The following is a 25,784-nucleotide window of genomic DNA, read 5'->3' on the forward strand; positions in this document are numbered from 1 at the left end:
TATCTGCTTGAATCATAACATACATTTTAGAAAGGAATGACAATAAAAAAAGGTGTTATATTTTGTTTGCATACAAATAAAATATTATACAATTTAGTAAACTTGATCTTTATGTTAAGGCAAAATTATAGTCAACACTATTTTAGACGTAAATATTTTACAGCTGATCAAAGTTACAATATATAGATAACCGTTTAAATTCTTTTTAAAGAGTGTGGAAGTAAATAAGAAGTGTTGTACATTTTTTATTCAAATGTATATGAGCAAAGCCTAATGCTAAATGGTAACATTTGCTACTATACCAGAAATAAACCAAATAATAGATTACTTTATTATCAGCCGCGACTGTTGACTATTCGTCTAGATTGTAGAGGCCGGTTGTTTGATAATAATTAAACAATTCGTATAATCTAAAATGCATTAGTAAAAGTAGATAAACGAACCGGTTTCAATTGCAACATGACGTTTTTTACTATATTTCTAATCAATAATATCAGTGAGTTTTTTAACTACACATACAACTTTCTCGATTGATAGAAATTGAAGTTTAATTTTTCTCTTTAATCGTTTATCAAATAGGAAAAAGAAATGAAATTATTTTAATTACGATTTCGTCATACATCAGTTTTTGTTGAATTCAGTAAAATTTATTAAATATATTTAGGCATTTACCAGTAAGTTTTAAAATAAAATCTTGATTTCACTTTTTAATCTAAGTTTCATTCTTATAATATTTCTTGTTAAAATTGTAAATAAACACGAAATTTGCATATTTTAATATTGATAAAATCAGTAAGTATTTGTAAATATATTTTCTAAACAGGATCTAGTTTCTTTTGTTTTATACTAATATACAATATGTTGAAAAAGCAGTCAAAACCTTTATAAAATTTAATCTTTTGAATTTTAACCGTGTGCTTTGTAAAATTGTTCTGTTGATTGAGAAATTTAGCAATCGTCTCAAAGCTTTAATTAATATTCTAAGACACTTCTTTTACATCATTAAGCCGTAATACTCAAGAGTTGTTTTTCTCATTGGCTTCGGATCATTTAATATTATAAGATAAAAGATATAGAACCTGATTTATTTCCTCCATTATATTCGAATATATGATATTGATTCCTTCAATCGAGCTGTCCGCTTGCGGCTTATAATAATTAGATTAGATTTTAATGCTAACAACGTTATTATTTTCTCATACAATCCAGTTATGATGTAAGAACGGCAAACTCTTTTAAACTCTTAAAGTTGTATTTTTAATTAATTAATAATATTGATAGTTCCTGTGATCTTTTATCCTACTTATGTAATAATCATTATAAATATGAATCCGAAATGTAAGGTAATAATAATTACCGGATAAAGACATTATAGTATGTACTTGTTTTGCCTTAACTACAGATATGTTTAAACATATGAATTACTGGTGGTAGAGCTTTGTGCAAGCTCGTCTGGGTAGGTTGGTACCTATTATTATTATTATATTATTTTATTATTATTGGTTGCGGTAGAATATCTGATGAGTGGGTGGTCCCACTTATCAGATATTCTACCGCGAAACAGCAGTACTTGGTATTGTTGTGTTCCGGTTTGAAGGGTGAGTGAGCCAGTGTAATTACAGGCACAAGGGACATAACATCTTAGTTCCCAAGGTTGGTGGCGCATTGGTGATGTAAGCGATGGTTAACATTTCTTACAATGGCAATGTCTAAGGGCGTTTGGTGACCACTTACCATCAGGTGGCCCACATGCTCGTCCGCCTTCCTATTCTATAAAAAAAAGAACATTCTGGCCATACAGATTACTGTTAAAAAAACCGCTGTATTTCTTACCCCAATTCTTTCCTGCACTGTGATCCAACCCTATGGATTTTTTTTTCAAAATCTATAAATAAGCGATATGGTTCGGTACTGAATAAAGATTTCAATTTTTAATCATAAATTATTAGCTTTGTAAAATAATTATGCTTAAAGATGTAAGTTAGCCTACAGATAGAATACCTAATTTTTAACCGAAGATCACAGGTTCAAATCCGAGCAAGCATCACTGTATTTTTATTTTTTAATTAACTTATAAAGCATCTCGTGACTGGTGGTGAAAAAAAACATATTTACATTTGTCAAAAAAATTCTGTCACATGTGTATCAGTCAATCTCTGTTGCCATTACCTGTTTTAGTAGTGTGAACGACAATCGGGATCCAAGGGGTCAGAATCGAACCTGCAATTTTTACATCGCTAGGCGGCCCGTAAATCATTGCGCTATTGACGCTTCAAAATAAGGAAACTATAGACTATATATAAATAGGCAAACAAAACAGTTCAGTCTTTTTTCTTCTCTATTTGTCACTTGCTTTTATTTCTTTAGTAGCTATTGAAGAGTTTTAGTTTTACCAATAAAAATTAAAAATATAAAAAAAAATATTTATTGTCCTTAAATTTTCAATAACGATTATTTTCGAATTTCGATCGCCGGGTGGAAACTAGTTTATATCATAATGTGTTTATTATTTATGTATGCTTTAATATTGACCGCAAAATAACATCAAACAATTTCACGTTCATCTAACACTTACAATGTTCTCTTTAACTGCTTTCTTCATATTTAAATGGCTACTGACTGTTGTAGAAAACTAGTTTGATTTCGTTCATGTTTCGAAAGAAAGTAAATCTTGTAACATTTGCATACAACTGAGGTGTTGATGACATTGAACCTACATACTATATTATTCAATCGCGAAAAAGTATAGATAGTTTGTTGTTGTAACTTGTTTGATCGTATATTTAATTATTTTAAAAGCAGAAGCATGGGAAAGTCTTTCTAGAAAGTTCTGTGTTATAATTTAATGTTTTTGTTTTTTATTCAAAAAGGTTAAAAAAAAATTTCTATATTTGAGCATATAGTATAAAGAAAGCATAGGTGGAAATAGTAATAATTAAAAAACAAGTTATTCTTTATTATAGGATTTATTTAGAAGTGAACGGATGTATATCGCAGTTTTATAGTCAATATAAGTACTTAGTGGAAGTACACAAGGTATTAATTAAAAAGTTAAGTATCGTTCATCTGAACAACTGAATAATAATTTGGAATCAATTGAATTTTTAAAATAAATTGAAAAGGAAGACTGAAAACTGTCCTTATGAAGTAAAATAGGAAAGAAAAGACGTATTGAGAAAGACGTTCGTATAAAAATTTGGAAGGGTACGGTGCATTAGACTCTGTGTGTGTTTGACGTATAGGAGATCCCCCTCATAAAATACCAGTATATACTGAGCTCCGATTTCTTTCGGTGGCCTGATAGTGATAGGTCGGCTATTTATCATATGTTCGTGAAATATAATATTAGTGGCTTGTAAATCTCACAAATAATGTTACTTTTGATTATTTATGACACAATAAATTGCAGATTCTTAATAATGCTGTGTATTATTGTGTAAAAAATACTACATTATAATTGTTTAATAGTATTATGATAATCCTTCTTTCATTTCCGATATATATACAGTCCTGATAACTAATGCCTTAAAATTAATTAAAATTTATCAAAAATAAATATTATATGAGGTCATGCCAAAAGTAGGTAAATATCAAAACATTTTATGAATTAGGTAAAATAATTGCACCAGACTATAAAATACTATAAAATAATTTAGTTGTTTGTTCTCTATACTTCGATTTAAACCCGAATATTTATTTAATACGATCGTTCAAACGTCTATTGAATGCTGAATAAACATTAAGAGCTCATTATATACTGGACAGTGAGGAAATATTTCCCAGCGACTCGAGTTTGACGATAGCTTTAATCTGGATAAGACATTTAAAACTTTTTTCAACCGATTAAGATAATAACTCGATAAGGCTCTATATGTGTATAGATACAAAACTGTTTTATAATTGTGGATAATTAAATATTTTAATAGGAATTTGTGCAGCCCATAATCACATATTCTACGGGCAAGCAGCAATACTTAGCATTGTTGTGTTCCGGTTTGAAAGAAGAGACATAATGCCTTAATTTCCAAGGTTTGTGACGTATTGGCGATGTAAGGAATGGTTAAATTTTCTTACGGCACCAATTTCGTGGTGGTGATATCATATATCAGCTGTTAGAGCTGTTCCATTTGTCCGTCCGCCTACCTAATTTATATAAAAATATTAAAAAAATGCAGATAAACAGTTGACCCACAAATGACTCGGCTTGCATCATCTTCTCTTCTCGATTTTGCTCCAGTTCGAATTGATACTCGTGTTGCAGAAAATCATTCGACATTTACATGTTATTTCACAATGTTTTTCTTCAAAGCTAGCTTCATAGCCTATCTACAGAAACGATTGAGCCATCTTACTTTCATAAACATAAAATTTAGAGTCCTCACAGCATTCTATGCATGCCTCTAGAGACAATATTTAACCGTTGAATAAAAAACAAAGAAGACTTAATCAACTTCATTATGTAAATGCGTCGAACATAATTACTTTGGAGTCAATATATCATTTCCAATCACGATCTTGATGATATTGTATATTTGCGAGAAGAACTTACGAAAAACATTCTTCTAAAACACACATAATTCAACTCACGTTGAGGTGATATAGTGATCCTGTGTCTAGACTGGACAATACTTACGTCACCATTTTACAATAATTGATTATTACAGAAACAATTTGAATATTTAAAGCTCTAAGTGTAATATGAAGTCATCATAAATTCCGTACCGCAAATTATACGCGGCAGTCACGCGGCAAGCTACTACTTAATTACTATTTCCGAAGGCGAAGATATTTTATTTCGTAGCCGGTCAAGACAGACGTGAAACTAAATTAAAGCGTCGCGCGAGTTATTCAGAGAATTTCCGCAAAATAAAAATATATCGTATAGAAATAGATCTCTTGAGTAATTTTTCATGTCAGGAAGTGATTAATGATTTTATGGCGCCGAAAAATCTTTGGAATGTAAATTTTGTTTTCTTTTTTTTTTAAGTAACGATTAAGGTGGCGTTTATTTCTGCTTTTACATTCGAAAAGTGGTTGAATATTAATTTAAAATTTAAAAATATTTCAGCCTTTACGAAATTATTTACAGGAATAACTTTGCGTATGATATTACTATTTTTTTTTACGTATTTATTATTTACTTATGCTTCACAGAATATATAAGTTTTCAAATATCGCATATTCTTATATCTAAAACCTATTAAGATATAAACTATCTCGTATTTATGATTTTCAAATTTTTATTTTTAATATATTTTATCGGCTTGTCTATATAAATCCAATATTCTTTTAAGAATCCGCTTTAGGGTCAGATAATTTTGTTGGCTCATCCTTGGATTGCCCTCAGCCCTGACTTATGTCATTAGTTCCAAGCTACTAATCAATACTCTCAAATACGTTTAGTTTCACACACGACTTTAAATTTTACTGCCTAGAAAATAAGAAATAGAATTACACGAAGATAATTTTAAATTGTTGTACACTACCTACCTGTTTGCAAACGTCGAAGAGTTTTTGGTAATTTTTGGTTTTTTTTTTACATGAAAACGTAAAACATCAAAATTAACTAACAAAGAGACCAGAGAGCCTTATTTGGCTTTCCATCGCAATATTTTTGACTTTTCATTGACCGCCTCGTTGGTCTAGTGGCTTGATATAAGGCCGCAGACCCGGAGGTCCTGGGTTCAATTCCCAGGTCGGGCCAATAAAAAGTTATTGGGTTTTTCTGTCAGAATATTCTCAGTAGCAGCCCGGAGTCTGGAAGTTGGAAGTGTGAACACTCCCGTGCCTCGGAAAGCACGTAAAGCCGTTGGTCCTGCGCCTCGGATTCTGAGAGTTAAGGAATAGAGAGTGCACCTGTGTTTGGCTAATCTCTCTTGAGATAGGCCGCCGTGGCCGAAATCGGTCTGGAGGACATTATTATTATCGCAATATGTAACTTTCTGCTATCTTTCATCAATTAACAAAGAATGCAAATTCACATTTTACTGGTGGTAGAGCTTTGTGCAAGCTCGTCTGGGTAGGTACCACCCACTCATCAGATATTCTACCGAAAAACAGCAGTACTTGATATTGTTGTGTTCTGGTTTGAAGGGTGAGTGAGCCAGTATAATTACAGGCACAGACATAAAATCTTAGTTCCCAAGGTTGATGGCGCATTGGCTCTTTAAGCGATGGTTGATATTTCTTACAATGCCAATGTCTAAGGGCGTTGGTGACTACTTACCATCAGGTGGCCCATATGCTTGTCCGCCTTCCTATTCTATAAAAAAAAAAATCAGTAAATTATTTTATTACATAATAAACTTTGAAGGGAGAAGCTGTTTCTTATAAGAACAAGCCCTAAACACGCAATTGAGATTAATTTGTGTCTACATCGACTTCAAGTTTGTATTATAATCTATATCCTAAACCCTAATATAATAAGAACATGAAATTTACATTTCAATATTATATACTACATATATATTTCTCCGAAACGTGCTGCATATTAGTTTTATCTATATTGGCTTAGTAGTTTCTTCCATTGGCCTAACAAAAAAATCATATCTTCATATATTAGTAGGTAAGGGCACTTTTAATTTTTCATAATTTTTATGAGTATAATACGCATGATCGAATTTATTTAAGTTTCTTGCTGGTTATTAATTTCAATATAATTGTCATCATTTAATAAAATTGCCTAAAATAGTTGTCTTGAATAAAGTTTACTTTGATTTGACTCGTAACAGCCTGTGAATGTCGAACTGCTGGGCTAAGGCCTCCTCTCCCTTTTTTGAGAAGAAGGTTTGGAGCTTATTTCACCACGCTGCTCCAATGCGGGTTGTTGGAATACACATGTGGCAGAATTTCAGTGAAATTAGACACACGCATGTTTCCTCACGATGTTTTTCTCACCGTAAAGAACGAGATGAATTATAATTACAAATTAAGCACATGAAAATTCAGTGTTGCCTGCCCGGGTTTGAACCCGCTATCATCGGTTACGATTCAGGTGGTCGTACCACTGGGCCATCTCGGCTGTCTCGATAGTTGAATATTTTATTATTTTAACAGTAATGACGCTATGAATTGATAATCGGCTCGTAGGTTTCGGTACGGATCAAAGTAGGTATAAAACATATACCAGCACTTTCTAAGTAATCAGGAAACTCCAAATAAGGAATGGAAATGTATTGGCAATTGACAGAACTTACAGATAGCCGTTTTCAATTATTTTTAATGTGATATTTTGTACTTTGTTTCCTGCAAATTTATGTAATATCTTCAACTTGTCTTCTTTCAACATTAAATGTTGCTAATATTTTATTATATTAATTAAACTTGCTTTTTTTACTTTGTTCAAATGTATGCTTTTTTGAATTGTGCATTGGCAAATTAGGGTTCACTACATATGTATATATTTTTAAATATTACGGATTAATAATGATTACTTATAATCGCTTTAAAATATTATTAATATTTTAATGTTAATGCTTTCCATGTTTTCATTAATATAATTCGTGATTAATGTTTATTATAAGGCAATTTTTTTAAATTTATTTAGTTATCGATGGCAATAACACTTACAATAATCTTTTGACATATTAAAATAAGGGACAGATAAAATAATTTATAAAATACAATAAACATGAATATAAATTATAATGTAAAGTTCTAATGAAACGGTTCATTGGTTTCAAAATCTTTAATGACCATTTTCGACATCGATATTTTTGGAAGGATGTCCTAAGGTTTAAAATAAAACATATCTAATGACTACAAGTAAAAAAGGGATTTTGTCACAGTACGTGACTGATCCTTTAAGGTTGGCTTAAAATTAACTACTAAGCGATAGTTTTTAATAAATATGTGAAACTTATGTTTAAAAAAAACAAACAAAATTTAAAATATTTTAAGGTTTTAACATGCATTACCTTGGAGTTGTAATGCAAAGCGAATGTAGAAACAACAGAAAGACTTTAAATATAATTACTAAAGTATCAAGTTCTTCAATATAAAAGAAACGTACATTTCCTACATAAAACAGTCATCTAAGTATTGTTATTTCAGGTTCACTTACTGCAGAAACTTCAAGCTAGTTGTTATGATTATTGCAATAAACACAATTGAAGCAATCTCGTTCATAACGAGAGAGAACGCTTTGTATTCTGTGAGAATTACATTGAATAGAACTGTAATATGTGTTTGAATATCTTTGATATTTGATAATGCTGTTATTTTAAATAGAAAATAAGTTGTGTAATCTGAATAAATAGTTACTATTATGTTGAAATTTTTGAAATATACGTCGGATGAATTACTGTTTTGATTATAGATAATGTTTGCTCCAAGTTAGTCCAGTTCTCTTTCGCAAATTTTAATGATATATTATGTTGTGATTCGTGAGATTCTAAGTTTTTTTTTATAAAATCATCCTTTAAAAATTATATTTTGACGCAGATGCGTCAAAATATAATTCAGATGACAAATTACAATTTTTTCTTAAAGCTCTAATATTATAGACATCTACTTTAATGATGTTAGTTTGTCTAAAAACATACCTTCATAAACCTCATTGTATACCTCATAAGTATCATTGATATTTGCATAAACCGTTATTTTCTACATTTACAGCAAAATGATGATTCAACATTTGAAAGGAACATAATGTAATAAATTAAGTCCCAACCAAAATTCTTTTAAGCAATAAAATGAAATTGGCTGACACTCTAATTTCCAATTCCATTGCACACGACAGTTTAGTGTCGTGTGAGCTTAAAACCAATAAAACTTGTCAATTCCATAGACAATCTTGGTCTATTCGAAGCAATACATTACTGGAGTAATTCAGCGAGTCGGCGCCTTTCGACTGTTACTGTGACACATAGTCTTATTGGGGTGAATTAGAAAATGTATCTCTACGCCTCATTCGATTAAACGATGCTCTTTGGAAGAGTGATACAAATTAAACTGCATTTCATTTTACATTTGTCTCCATAATTATTAAAAGTTTTCTGATAATATATCCTCTGAGTTACGTATGTATAATGATATATTTCTGAGGGATTATTAATTTTCATACAAAACTATGTAACTGTTAACGTTTTAGATATTAGAATACGGTTCTTTTTAACTAACAGCTTTGGATAAATCTAAAAAACACTTTTATACAAATTTAAGCACTTCATCCTTGTAATGATCTTTTAAATTAAAGATTGTACACAGATTAATTATTTGATACCGTGTAAGACAAGCGGTTCGAGACAAAATATAAACACTACCAAATATAGGAGCTATTCTAATGTATAACAATGCATACAAACAGACGGAAATATGATTTTTTTTATTGTGATATATGTAGAGAACAGTTTAAGAAACCATTATCGATGATACAATAGCTATGTAACGCCGTATTCCGGTTAATGACCCACTTGTAGAAGCGGCTTTATTGCAGACGCATGCAAATGGATACTTAATTTTATTTTCTTATGTCGATTACCACAGATTAAATAACCACTTCTGTACAATCTCACTTTATAAAAAAGGTCATGTACAAAAGTGTTTGCAGTTTGAGATAGATTTATTTTGTCTCACGCAATTGTTATGATCTGTGTATTGAAATAATGTTAACGAAACTTAAAAAACTTATTCCATGTTACGCGTTTAGAAATGTTAAAGCATATTTAAATACAATGCGAATAACATTTATTTACTTACATCAAAAAATTGTCTCTTTCAAGAAATAATTTTGTTATAACGTTATAAAGTTAAATCCGAAACTATGAAATCAAAAACTGTGAGTGTTTGATGATTTAGGCATTAGTATATAAATTAGCATTAATACAACAAATACAAAGATTTTAAAGCATTAATAATTAAAATTTACAATAATAAATTTATAAGATCCAAAATATTCTGCTTTGATTACGTAATATATTGTTTAACGATAAGTAATATTAAATGCTTTGTTAGGAATTGAATTCTTGTTATTACGCGATAAGAATATGGAATTTCAACAGATAATCTAATAACCGGATATTGTTTTTCCCATATTTTCCAGTATCAAGTATCTATATCGGTCTACGTAGTTACATTCTTATAATGTCGACTTGTCCATACATGACAAGAAAATTTATTATTTAATGATAGCAATATAAGATATCCTTCACAGTTTTTTGTCGAGTTTGTAGTTCTTCGAATGTCGAACATGGACAATTCTGATAATAATAATTTAGAATCCGAGATGACACAAATTGAATTAAGATGAAGTATCTAAAATTAAACATATTTTTATTGAGAAAAATTGGTGCTTATTGGACGACGCTGCTGAAGAATTTATCAGATGAAGCACTCATTGGTGCTTATCCAGGTTTGATCCACGATCTTTGGTTATCCACTGGGCCATCTTGGGTTCCATACATATAATCTAGGACGGTAATTAATAGGTGTCTTTCAGGCAAGGATATTGACTTAATGTTGTATCATGTAGAATTGAACCAACCCACGCCCTAAAATAAAATACTGTATTATTAACAAAGCATATCTTTCTAATATTCTGCTTATTCCGAAAATTTATTAGATTCAACTTTTGAAAGTCTATTTGATAAAAATTATTTGATTTGTTTATAACAAAACAACTTATTATATTTTTGCTAACAAATGATCATCAATGTAGGAAATTAATTATTAGCATACGATCATAAACTTATGTCTGTGCAAACAGATTTTTCTTTCTATCGACTGTATCACGGCGAGTGCTCTGAGGAATTATTCTCTCTAATTCCTGCTTCCCCCTTCCTTCTTAAGTCCACGCGAGCTGGTTCTCGATGTCACCGCCTAACTGTGACATCAATTCCATCGCGAACAAAGAAATTTGGCAACTCCTTTCTTTGTCGCACTTCCAAAAAATGGAATTCCTTACCAGCTCACGTGTTCCCCTCCTCTTACAACCCGGGTTCCTTCAAACGAGGCGTGAAGAGGCATCTTGCGGGCCGGCAAGGCGAAGGCGGCTAGTGCAAAACGTTTTTCCCGTCTGTACTGGCCGTCGTCGCGTTTGGACTCTACTACCACTTACCATCAGGTGGAGTAGAGTCATTTGCCCTCTCGGCGAATATCGAAAAAACAATTCGATATCAAAACAAACATAACACATTTCGCAGTTTTATGGTGAAGATATTTTGACAAGTTCTAAGCCCATTCATACAATTTCAATGAATCTACTTTCCCTCCGTTCATGGCATTACTCCATTTAGTAATAGTTAATGTTTCGTATTGGGTCTTATTTTCACCGGATGCGTATGAGTTGGGACATATTATTTTATAGACGTACAACCTTGTATTGTGTAACTTATTTCTTTTTATTTGCATTATTTAATTTTTTTCCTTTTTTTTTAATTTAAACTATTTTCTTCTTTATATAATTTAATATATTTATTAACTATGAATGGAAAAGTCAGATATTATATTCTTAATTTATGCTTTATTTTTAAGACCCATTTAATATAATTTAATGTAAGTTTTTTCAACGTAAAAAATAATTACCCGTCATTACATTTATATACTATATGATGTCACTTTTGTGAAATTAACGCATTTCATTTAATACTTGACGCTGAGCCAAGTATCATTAAACTGTTATTAACCAATTTGATTAATAAATATACTCTTTATTTATATATTTTTTGATAAAAATAAATAGACCGCTTTAAAATAACAATACGCTAAAATTTAAGTTCAAAGTTTTTCTATGCTATAATTGCTAGCCATTGGTTCCCATAGCTTACAATATCGTATTTCTCGGCTAAACAATGTTGTAATTGTATGCAAAGCGCGTATGTATTGTTCAAAATTTCGCACAACGCGAAAAATATTTCTGTTCACTTGCCCTTCAGACAGTCGGTTTATTTTATATAGGACTAAATGTTTTTGCAATCTTGATGTTGTAGTTATTGGAAAAGAACATTGTACAATACAACAGTTTTATCCTTCACAAACTTTGCACAATCATTGCAATTTGTATGTACTATTATATATATAATACAACTGAATTTGACTGCCTCGTTGGTCTTGTGCCTAGATGTAAGGCTACAGACCAGGAGCCAATTCAAATCCCAGATCGGGCCAATAAAAAGTTATTTGTTTATTGTATCGAAAATTCTCAGTAGCAGCCCGGAGTTTGGAAGTTGGAAGTGTGTACATTCCCGTACCTCGGAAAGCACGTAGAGCCGTTGGTCCTGCGTCTGAACTCTCCGGTTGTGTCAAAGGGCACCTGTGTTTGCGCACACACTTGTGCACTATAATATTTCTTGCGCACTTGACTAATCTTTCTTGAGATTGACCGCTGTGGCCGAATTCGTTTCAGCCATTATTATACAATACGCGCCATCTAAGTTAGCCGGTCAGAAATTAGTCACGATTTGTTGCGCAGATTCATTATAATATTGTTACGTATATATGTAAATTGATTAGAATTAAGTAAATATGTTGCGTATAGGGGTGTGCCATAGAAGATTTTGCCCGTAATCATCACGCTGGGCAGGCGGGTTGGTGATCGCAGAGCGTAGCTCGTCGTACAGATGACGCTGCTGCCCGTCACCGGTCTGCAGTATTTGGAGATTGAGAGCTGAAAATCGAGCTCAGTGGCGTGCCATTGGAGAGACCTATGTCCAGCTGTGGACGCGAAAAGGGTGATGATGATGATGATGAAATATGTTATTTTCTACTGTTTTATATGCGCAAATGTTTCAGAGATATTTTCTTAAGGCAGGCCAATTTAGATTGCCCGTATTGTACCTACACCTATGTCAACGGTTTTTAAGAAATGAAAACCAGTACTATGTTTCGACTCAGCTATACTATGCTGGCGTTTTCTACCACACAAAATTATATGTGTTTAAATTATTAGTATAAATTAAATTATAAGCTTATATTTGTGTGGCAATAGAATATATTCTTTATTTCATTTTATAGAGAACATTCTAGTATTTAATTAAGTTTAAAAACAAACAATCGTTTCCCTTAGCAGTTACAAATCAAATAACTGTAATCAAAACATAACCCAATATAAATAAGGAAATTAAATAACGCCCACTAAATAGTTACTTTAAGCCGATAAATCTCTATTAATGCAATGGTCAAAATTGAAGCAATAAAATGAAATCTCTGTGTGAGAGTACGCAATGATCAAGACTCATAAATCTCAATCATACTTACTAACCGCGACCAAGTGTTCTAAATGTTAGTTATTTAGCTAACGCATCTCAATACTGGTGTTACAACTAACAAGGAGTAATCAATTGTTTTTATTATCGTATCTGTCTTGTTAGCCAAGTAGCTTTTAGTGCTGCAGATCCCGATGATCTAAGCTGATATCAAACGTCACAAAGTAACTGTATTGGGCTTTTCAGTCACGAAATTCTCCGTCAGGAACTTAAAAGTTGGTTATGTTTACACTTATTTGGATTGGAAAATAAATACTCTCTTCGGTCGTTAAAAAAATATATGTAAACTTTAATAATTTACTGATTACTTTATGTTGGACTATTGAGACAGAAGCTGAACTTTAAATGTTTGTATTTTTGTATTTTTTACGCATTAATTAATTGATTAATTGAAATTCCAGTAAAAAGAACATAGAAACGACAAAAATCAAGCAGTATCGCATAAACAGCTTCTACCTACATACAAGTTAAATTTACATATAAATAAATATTGTATATATAATATATTTATTTATTTCGGATCTCCATCGGATGTATACAAACGCTTAAACTAAAACATTTCTAATTTTATTCTATGTATATATGTATACTTATAAGAGAAAAAGAACATGAAATATTAATAAATGCTTTTAACATAGAATATCTTATATGTAACTACAACAGAAAAAAGACAAAAATTATAAATAAGCAAGAATTACAAAAAAAACTACTACTATTTCGAGATAAATTATACATTAGCTAAGACATGAATAATTACAAAAAAGAACTATTAATACTAAAATTAAAAAAATAACTAAATTATTTTTAACTCATTCGCAATGAAATTAAGATTAAACAAACATCAATCGTAAGTTATATTCTCAATTTAAGTATTTTTATGTCTCCGAACATTTCACAACAGTTCTAAAAGGGAAGTGTGGGCTGTAAATCTAACCTAGTGCCATTAAAAGTTCGGATAACTTCATCTCTGGATTTTTAAATGAAGCGGATGTAATGCGACACTGAATCCCTTTTTGGCGACACGTGACTGATGTATATTTGTTAGATACGGCTATATTTTATTACTGTGCATATAAATACTATATAAATGATAGTTTAAAATATTATACATATATATGATAGGAACTAGAATTGTTTGTTATGTTAAATTATTAATTAAGACAAAGAGTAAGTAAAAATTGCTTTTTTAAAAAAAATATTGTGAATTAAAAAAATACAATTTATGGAAAACGTTTCATATGGTTTTGTGGTTGTAGTGCACTTTCGATGTGTACAAGTATTGTATCTATTTTATATATTATCTTCGAAGCTTAAAAAAGCGTCATCACGACAAGTATTATCGAAAAGTCGAGCAAAATAATAAAAAAGGTCATACCTTTTTTTCGCGGTCAAAACCCGAATATAATATATAAAAAACAGCTATGTGGTTCATTAACACCTGTTACATTATACGTGTAGTTATGGCGTTTGATTACAATACAATTCGTTTAATTAAGCGTGTAACTCGGAAACGTAGATAAGTCTTTATCTTTTCTATCTTGGGAGTTTTCGAGTTTTCACTGCAGAAATAAACATATAGCATTGTGTGCGTCACGCTTGACAGCGATTCCCGTGTGAGTGGAATCCATCCCGGGGTTTGCTGTCATTAGTTTTATTGTTGCGAATAATAACCGCATACTTATTGCCACAAAGATAATACTGTCGTTTTAAAACTATGGAATACAATTTAAGTCATCAAATCAAGCATGGAATTTATATATTTTGTTGTTCTTGTTTTATTATATTTTTAAATATTTTTTATTTTATATGACTAGAGTATATAAAATAAAATCTTATTATTAAATACATGTTTATGAAACTAACTGTTGTGGCTCTCTTTACTGAGGTATTTAAGCAAGCGAAGTACCAGCGCAAGTGGGCTTTGTCCAAGTTCTACATTTCAGTGTATATAGATTAAAAAAAAAAAAAAGCCGAGATGGCCCTGTGGTAAGAACGCGTGAATCTTAACCGATGATCGTGGGTTCAAACCCGGGCAAGCACCACTGAATTTTCATGTGCTTAATTTGTGATTATAATTCATCTCGTGCTTTACGGTGAAGGAAAACATCGTGAGGAAACCTGCATGTGTCTAATTTCACTGAAATTCTGCCACATGTAAATTCTACCAACCCGCATTGGAGCAGCGTGGTGGAATAAGCTCCAAAACCTTCTCCTCAAAAAGCGGAGAGGAGGCCTTTAGCCCAGCAGTGGGACATTCACAGGCTGTTACGGTTACGGTTAGATTACGACAGCAGATTCTTAATTAAAGCAAAACACGCAATACATAATATAATAATTTGGCGGTAGAACGTGTAGTTAGGGAAAGAGAAACCATTTAGAAATGGTTAAAAATATAATTGCAACACAAAAAAACCGTGTATGAAACTCAGCTCTATCTCAGCTATCCTTTATTTATATATATATAAATAATATAATATAGATAAAGGATAAGTGAGACAAACACACGTTTATATATGGTAAACTGACTATTAAGAGCAGAGCAGAGCAAAGCAAATTCCACGTGAACGAAGCTTGAAGCTATTTATTTACAAGATAGAAAAGCTAAATTATTCACTCTCGCTCTACACATAAACCAATCTTTGTTAAGTTATTGAGTTGTTCCTTGATTTAATATATCCGAAGTGCCAAGGAACGTCTATCGTATACTAAATTAGTTTGTTTGACAGACACTAGCTAATAATGTTCTGCATATCTTACTTGTGTCTAGGGTGTAGTCTCATAAAATCTCCTTTCTGCCTGAACAGAATAATGTACTTGATTTGGTGGCTATAAAGGCATTAGTGTAAGCAATTATGTCTCCCGCTTTATGAGATCAGGGTTTCGATAAAAACATTAAGTAACTAAAGTATTCCGTAAGTAATATCATATTGTATTACGGGTAAATTAGGTAAGTTCAGAGAACTTAGCTCATTTCTATTCAGTTTAACTATACGCAAAATACATAACTTCCATATTTGAAGTTTTAAATAATTAGAGCTAATAATTTCCAGATGAACCAGATGAAATTTAATTATTCATAATTGTTTTTGTTGCTTTAATTAATGCTCGAATACTGCTAACTTAGTCGAACTTGGAGCAAGGAAAATTTTGCGGTATAATACGGTTATGTGAATGACCTTATGACCACACGTACCAACGTGAAATATCTTTGTATGACATCATCTAAATTCACGGTAATTGATCGCTAGATGACATCAAAACGAACACACACAGACATTTATAATAAAGCCTATAACGTTTTGCTTAAAATTGTAAAGGATATTCGTCTCTTTGTAATTTATTTTATAAACCATAATACTGTGAAATTATAAATTTACTTCGTACGAGCATATATGAGTGTGTGCATGAGCTGTTCAAAAAACCCAAAACTGGTATCATGCCGTTTTATTAGTCTTGCAAGTTCTGGCTTCATTTGAACGGATTTGTGTTAAAAATAACTTTAAAACTTTTATGTCTTGAATGAGATATTTGAATATTTTGTTACTCAGACCTATTTATAATGTTATAAGAATATAGGATAAAACTTTATAATTTGTATGTTTTATTGGACAAATTACTAACGCAGGAATTGTATTACCATTTGAACAACAACAGTGACATTTAGACCTTCATATTTTGGGTGGCAAAAAGTGTATTTTTTTGCCAAGACGTTTGTGTTGGCAGCATATGTACAAGGCGTAGACTGAAAAGCAGCCTAGTTGAGACTACGACCTTTTCACCAAATTATCAAATATCATGTTTTTCTCTTTTTTATGGTTTTGTATCTTAATTTTGTCTTTGTTTCTTTTTGGCGAATAAAGTTATTTTATTATTATTATTTCTATCGGTGCGTGTATTATGTAAAAATCTTAGTCGTTTTATTAATTATTAGTGCGTTTGTGTGTTTGAATGTTAGTTCCTCAATTAAGCTTGATTGACTGGGCGAATTCTAATGATAATTGGAATGAAGGCAATTGTGTTGTGAAAAATAGGTTATAGAGTACATTTGAAATAAAAATAAAAATTACTTTTTGAAATTACTCCTTACACAGCAGACTGTAGTTTCTTAGTTACTGACTAAAGTACTCAAATTGTACATTAATACAATATATAACTGAGAAAATAGTAGTCGGCTTCTGTATAATTGAGTTGTTCAGCGGAGGTTTAAAACGAGCAATGTTTGTTGGACAGTAACTGCCATTTGCTAAGTGCAGGGCGAAGTGCAAGTTACGAAACACGAAATGCCAAATGAATGGGTCAAGGCAAATCGCAAATATCGTGCACTGTTCCGACAGACAAGAGAAATGAACGGCCTCTTTCTTATGATCAGTTTTACAATGAAGATTTATATGTTACACAAAAACTTTGATTGTTTTAATTAGATTTTTGTTCTTTGGATTTTGGTCATGAAATGTCAGTTTCTGTTCTTTTTTTAAAAACATTATATACATTTTTAAATCAAAGTATTGAATACAGATGTTTACAAGTTAAAGTAAATAAATCGACTAAGATTATATCCAACTTTTAATTTTAAATATAAACAAATAATATTAAATAGTATAAAGCCAAGTAAGTATTTTACACAACCTAACATACATAACCTATTGTACAATCAATATTCAAATATATCGTTCTTCAATCAAAACACTTTATATTATACATACGAAATGTGCAACATGGCCATCGATCGAGGTAATTAAAACTTTTTATATCAAAACTATTATTAATTACTTAATTAATTAGTTTAAATACTTAATCAATAAATTTAAACTTTGGACAGAGTTTTCAATGTATCATTTGAAATATTTAGAAACTATTAAACTAAATATTTGCCTTATTAAATTTTAGTTGACATCGTGACAACTTTGGAGCTAATTCTACAAACAACAAGTACTTGATTGATATAAAAATACTACAACTTTTGTAGGAAACCGATCCTTACCCGTTCTTTATCGAGACACAACAAAATACATTGTAGAAGTCATTAACTTCCATTTTAAATTAAAATTGGTCAAAATTTAATCAAAACATTGCTAGGAAACTTGAACATTAAACCCGCTAACTCGTATTAAAAGAGCTTGGTGGATTAGCTTCGTATTTGCTTTAACGTCATGGAAACAAGTGAAGCCAGCCGTGCTACGTTCAATGTCTGTTGCTTACTTATCTGAAATAACACATGTTCTAGTAACAGGTACACGTGTTTTGTTTGTGCCATATGAATGGGTTACGCATCAATGGATTCACTTCACACGTGACATTATGTTAGATATGTTATGTGAGCTTCTCGTACATAACATATTGGATCAAAGACATTATAAAATATCGGTTCCAAAATGCAATCGGTGAAAATAGAACACAACCATTTCCATACGTATAGTAACAATTAAAATCGACTAACGTCAGCTCAATGTTAGGTGAAAATTCTAAGATTTTACAGTCACGTAATTTAGATATAAAATAAAAAATAATCTTCTTTCTATTGGCCTCGGTCTTTCGACTTTGTTTTCGTTTATCTTTTGCCCAACACGATATTTGTATAAACTCAAAATAATATAGTTTTTATAAAATAATTTAACTCTGAACTTGAACTCTGCACTCGACGAATTAATGGTATAATCTCATTTATTTAACATTATCTTGGATAATTTTAAGTAAATAACAATGTTGTTCTCTTTTCAGAGTTTCCTGGCAGCTAACGCAAAATGTTGGTGGGCGGGAGCCCTCGCTGCAGCAACGGCAGAGTTGCGTTATGCCGGCTACGTATCGCCAGGAGTGCTCCTTGTGGCGGGGGCCCCGCGCGCGTTGGAAACCGTGAGAGGGGCCTACTCTCGATCAGTATTGAAACCACCACCTACTTATCTTATTTGCGGGCTTGGTAAGTCTGAATCTAGAACTAATAATTTTTTTTTAAACTTTAGTTTCATCTAGCCCAATTCATCGATATTATAGATAGGTAATAATAATATACGTATGTACTATATAAATTATCGATTAATATTTTCAAGCGTTTGACAAGAGGGACGCCTGTAATCCTCATCGAAACACTTTTTAAAAATTTGAAGAGGCTTTACTTATTGTCTTGACAGTGATTTAGGGTTAAAATACTGCTTTTGTAAAAAAAAGAAAATCAATTCTCTGTTAACCCTTAAAACCTTTTCAAAATGGTAATGAGGGCTTTAGATCTTGAATTTTATCTGTGTGTGTTTTCTACACAATTTAGCATAGTCATTTTGTTACTTGTGTAGAAATAATGTTTTATTTAAAGTTAGTTAAGAAACTTTACAAAAAGAACGAAAACACAATTTGTATTAAAAGTACTTTTATTAAAAAGTACCTATTCATATTAAATATTAATGAAAACGGAATCCATCGAAAGATTAGTATAATATTTAAACTTTACAAATTATTGCGAATACCGATAAAATCACCTTACCCAATTTATATATATAAAAAATGATTCCATATTTTATATTTGGGTCTTACGATATATAATTTTTTATTATGAAGGAACCAGGAACTATATTTATTTCATAAAATTAAAGAGCTTAGAACAACGTTCTTACAATACCATTATGTTTGTGTGGAGCGTTCGCAACATTATAGTAGAAATAAAGACAATAAAAGTGATAACGGAGGTATGCGAAGAAAACTCGTGCAATCCACGGTGGAGGTCGCGCAAAGCTCCCAGTCAGCTCGCGACTGCGAAAGGTGTTGTGTCGAAACCACGGTCAAGAGAATAAAAAAGTTATGATCACAATTAAAAACTTATTAATACAGAAATGGATTGCGAAAAAAATCTGTAAGAATGTACTGTAAACTAGTTAAGGTCAAGTTCGACTACTCAAAACTCCCAATATTCCCACGGCTAACAAACAAAGCTAATTTATATCGTGTTTTATCCTACGCGCGGGTCGGCCCACGGCCTTGCAAGGACAATCTTGAATCATATCAATCTTATTTTATTGACATAATCACTTAGCATAACATAATGTTTTTTGCTTAAAACTTGCGTCACACCAAAATATATCAATACTTAAAAATTAAGTGAGTTGTTGCATGCTGCAGAATAAGGAATAACCTTGTTATATAGCAAGGGTATTCCTTATTCTACAGCATCTATATAGATGTGCATCATAGATGGTTTATTTTCATAAAGATCTATATATATTATATCCTTTTAGCATAAAGGTAATAAGTAATAGTTATTTTTTTTTATTCAATATATTTTTATTGTTGTGAGAAACAAAAGTTTATCTTGTTATTATCAAAGCTTATAAGAGTTAAGACATGAAACAAAATAAGAACTTCTAACTTTATTTCCGTGCCAACTTCATTCGAACTCTTCAGCAATTTTGGCAGAACATCAGACTTTAAATCGGGGCAATGACCGACAAGAAGTACGTTATAGTGTACATTGTACTTAAAGCTGAAAGTTAACCCGGATTCGAAGTTGTTATTGCAAATTGAAAATCGTAAATCACCAACATTGACACGAGACGTACACTGTTAACCACTTTGAGGTATTTGTTCAGCAAACAAAGTTCTGAACATGGAAAATAACAGTAAGGCTGCGTTTCTAGGAGCGAAGCTTCCTTGGACTTAAAATAATATAAGACCACCGAAAAGTATTGTACATGATTACAAATATTGTATTCTATCAATATTTGATTATAATACTCGGAATGAGATAATTTTTGGTCAATAATAACATTTAAAAATTAAATTCTTTGTCTTAGTTTTGAAATTCTTATAATTGTTAAAAAAATCTTGTAACACACCTTTGTATTTTTGTACACAGTACATATATTTTATTTTCATAGCGCAGCATATGTTATAAACATCGTAATAAAAATCTGAGATAAATGTCGTTTTTAAAACTAACACTTAAAATGTACAGTGAAAACGTGGCTCAAAGTTAAAGAATGGTATGTAAAGGTTTTAACAAATGGTCTGGCGGAAACGACTCGTAACCGCGATGTCGTATTGTGTACTGGTACGAGTTTCCAAATAAATCTTGCTCCTAAGTTCATAACCTCGATGTCAGGCTACGACTTATATTACGATTGTAGTAATATTTCAAACTGTACTGAATTTTAAAATGGTTTTTAGTTTGCTAGTTATTTCAGTGTCGACTGTGTTGTTTCAGAGTTCTTCTCTGAAATCGATCTTAAGCGACTACTGTCGTTTTAAGATTAGAAATAGGTTGGTCATAAAAATAATGCATCCGATTAAAAAAAAACAAACACATTATATTTTTATAGCTATTTTCTTATTCGTAATGTTCGCCAAGCCATTTATAAGTATAAATATATATTTTCTCATGAACTTTCTAAGCATTTAGATACTTTGTAGTAGGTATATGACACTAGACTGATGGTTCAGGATTGCTTGATACACAACAAATCACTTCGAATAAGCAATTGCAGTAAGGTTTTCTCTCACTATTAAAGGTAATTTCGCCAGTTTACGATCAGCTGATTTTTAAATTTAAATGATCTACTTGTTTTATATATTTTTAATGTGGAACGGAACTGCATAACTTTGAACTGGTTATAAATATTTTTGAATTTACTTTCTTCGATATTTAAGGGCCGGTTCGTGATGTTCTACATGAAACCACAAAGCTTATAATTAAGATATTTCAGTATTGGTAAAAGAAATCTTTATTTTTTTTAATTCAATGAAATGGAAAGGTATGTAATTTAAAACACTCGATTTCGTTCGTAGAAATTTTGCTAAGTTCACGTTAAGCAAGTATTTTTAGTACATCTTTATTACATCTTTATACAATATTTTGGAGAATCATTAATTAATTAGTTTTCATGATTAGAAAGTTTAAAAGATTAATTAAGCAGCAAATGCAAAAGCCAAACAAACATTCGCTACATCAAAGGAAGGAATACTTTAAGTTAGTTGAATGAGGGACAGAGGATTTGATGTCACTAAACTACTTAAAATCTTATACTGACAACAGAGCACTACCAAACCGCTTCGTTTCAAGGTGTGTAACCATCATCAGATACTACTTTTTTAACTAATAACTATGAATAACCAATTAGTCTGTAAAAAATATGTAGTAATTCCGAATTTGAAATCGTGACCACACCACTAACACCATCCATTTCTATCTCATATCTAGTAGTCAAAATACATATATGTATAAAGTATTTAATAAATAATATAATTCACAGTTATCTCTAATGTGTCAACTTAAACGTGGGCATGAATGAAAGATATCATAATCGAAGCATTATTTCTTACTTTAAGCGACGGTATGTGCTATTCATAAGACTTACATCTCAGTTCGCTAACGTGATCGCCCACAATCGTTTATACTAGATACAATATTGGATTCAATTTATCTCGCGACAGATTAGAACGGTGAAGAACAGGTTTCATTCCAACCATCAGTATGCATAGTAGCTCAGCGGGAGCTACGAGCTATCCAAGGTCCAAGACATGAGAAATATAATTATCCAATTACAGCATCTATACCTTAGATAATAAGGACTACTATACGTGATTCTCAGCCTTGTATTCAGCTCCCAGTATCGCGTGCGACGTGAACCTAAATAATTTTCATTTCATAACACTGTAGCACCTTTCTTCGGTTTCTATTTGAGATTTATGGTATGATTTTCGCTTGCAGCGAGTAAACAGAATGTGGCAAAATTTCTGCTTAATCTTTATTGAGTACTGAGATGCTTCATTGTAAAGTAAATAATGACAAAATTTGAACATAAAGAAATCAAGCTCGAGTTTGTCAGGTTGTTATTCAAGATAACAGATTATATTTATTACTTATCATAAATAATATACCGTAAAACTGAAATTTGGATTGCGTGTTTTTGAAGTGAAAACTTCTTTAGACGCGTTACTCTGGACAAGACAGTTTCAAGTTTTCACTTCTATCGGCAGTCCCTATAACTGCCTGTTTTTTTTTTAATTTATTATTATAAATCGATTTCCATACACAATGTACATATTAAATTGAAAATAATAAATACATTAACCGAAATTAGTGTAAAAAGGTATCTGCTGATTTTTTGCTGTTTATCTCGATAGAATACGAAGTGAAGCTTCACGGTTAATTGACAGATTTAAATCGTAAAATGATGATTACAAACCGAGTAGACACTAGTTTTGTAATCATTTATTTATTGCAGCCAACTATATTTAGCTTTTATTAAAAATAATAGTAACATTTCACAATATTTTATTTTTATTAATAGATATTTTAAAACGCATATTTATATAAGATTTTATGAAGTTTCAATTCCAAATATTCACTATGTATTGTGAGTATGGTCAGTTATTTAATAAATTAAGTAATCAATCATAACGAACACCAATTTTCGTATTATATATCCCTATGTCCGTGTTCCTGATTTCAGTTGAGATAAATATAATCAATTCTCAAGCGATAACCTATGATAACATATGACATATCGAAAATTGATCACTATTGTGTTCACAATATAAGTCCAATGAGATATTAAAACAATACTGGAGAAACATTGGCCCCTAATTGATTAGAAAATTGAATTAAGATAACTTTTAAAGTATTTACAATTTGATGTCAGGATTTGTGAGCAGGTACTTAGTGAAATAAGTGAGTGTCATTTCGTATGCTCTATCTACCAATTCACCAAACTCATGGTACTGTACTGACTGCATACTTCTAATTTTTAAGTACATGTAATTATTAAAACAAAAACTGTTGAATCGAATTTACTAACAATTTAGTCCGTTGTTAGTTATGCAATAATAAACATATATATAGATTAAATGAATTTGATTTTACGATATATACTTAAGATAAATGAGTGTTGAAAAATATCAGTTGTAAAAAAAAACTATCTCTAAGCACGGTACAGGTATAATATGACTAATATTACTTGTACAGAAGTTGTACTCCTTTGATGTTGAAGAAAGCCGCCAATTTATATACTTAAACAACAAGTTTGATACCACACATTAGAATACGTTGTTTGTCAACCCGACACTGTCGATAAAGGGTTGACACTACGGGTTAAAAAAATATTTAATGTTTTAGATTTGTTTAAAATGTCTGATAATTGTTTTAGTTCTATAAAACATTGGCTATTAAATTTATTAAATACAATCAATTGAGATATCACAAATAATTGAAAGATATTTTATAACAGATGGCATAGAGGAAGTGTCAAAATAAACACGTTTAAAATTATTAATTACAGTCAGCATAATAAGTTTAATTTTCAATATACCATTTTTAATAGTAATTTTGCTGACAACTAATTTTGCTACGATGCGGTGCATCAAGCTATAACTACGTATTTTCCCCACGCGTACACAATAAGTGACGTATGCTGGGAAAGGTATGTGGCGAATCAAGAAACGACCTCTTAACACGTATATTAAGTAACATATTTGTACAGAACGGCCGAAATGTTTCTCTCTTATTAAAAACATAACTGAAAAAAAAATGCGGCTCCGCTATAGAAATGTTATATATTTTGATAACTGCACTATTAGCTTGTATTGTCAATTACGTAACTGTCAGATAGACTCCACAAAACTTTCACTAATAGGAAATTAAATACGCTCATTATAACTGTGACAATTTCTAGTCACAAGTAATTTGATACCTAAATTTACCTGAATTATTTAACTGGTCTAGAGAAGAGAGATTGTAAATAAAATAGTTTTCTTGGTAATTTCGAAGCAACCAAATATTAAAAAGAAATATTTATGTATTTTTAAAAACGATTTATTAGTTGTTAATTTCGATTGTAATAAAATCTTTAGACAATTCTTGTAATTAAATCAAAATATTTGGATTGAAATAATTTTTACACTAGCTCAGCTGGGGTCGGGTCTCCTTGTACATCTGTGCCAGAGAGAGAGAGAGAGCGAGAGAATCAGCTAGAAACTATGTTACTTTGAAAAAAAAACCAAATGGTATGATACAGAGGAATAAAAAATTTATTAAATATTTAGAGTTTATTTTGGTGTTAGACCAAGTTGCAAAATTGTATTAAAAATATGTCCAACGATATTTCGTGCCAAAATATATTTACAATAAAAAACCTTATGAAGACCAGCTTGAAGCCCATATCAGATCATATACAAAGCAGCTCATCATATTGAGGATATGAGATATACATATATTGAGGATAGGCATCAGCCAAATAATATAGCAAATAGCCGTTAAGTTGTCATCATTAGTAACTTAAATATATGTAATCTATGATTTTCTTTATTTTTTTTTATAAAATAGGAAGGCGGACGAGCATATGAGCCACTTGATGGTAAGTGGTCAACAACGCCCATAGACATTGGCATTGTAAGAAATGTTAACTTACATCACCAATGCGCCACCAACCTTGGGAACTAAGATGTTATGTCCCTTGTGCCTGTAATTACACTGGCTCACTCACCCTTCAAACCGGAATACAACAATACCAAGTACTGCTGTTTTGCAGTAGAATATCTGATGAGTGGGTGGTACCTACCCAGACGAACTTGCACAAAGCTCTACCACCAGTAAACCTGATTTAT

At 31.1% G+C, this 25,784-nt stretch overlaps 1 protein-coding gene across 1 annotated transcript in view; it reads left to right on the forward strand.

The window, feature by feature from the left end:
• Positions 1-25,784, forward strand: part of LOC126768620 (uncharacterized protein DDB_G0287625) — a 167,389-nt gene that overhangs the window by 79,673 nt on the left and 61,932 nt on the right. The window contains exon 3 of the mRNA XM_050486816.1: positions 18,921-19,116. Coding sequence (XP_050342773.1) covers positions 18,921-19,116 — 196 coding nt within the window. The remainder of the gene's footprint in view (positions 1-18,920; positions 19,117-25,784) is intronic.

This window comes from Nymphalis io, chromosome 5 (genome assembly GCF_905147045.1).
Source record: "Nymphalis io chromosome 5, ilAglIoxx1.1, whole genome shotgun sequence".
NCBI classification, from domain to species: Eukaryota; Metazoa; Arthropoda; class Insecta; order Lepidoptera; family Nymphalidae; genus Nymphalis; species Nymphalis io.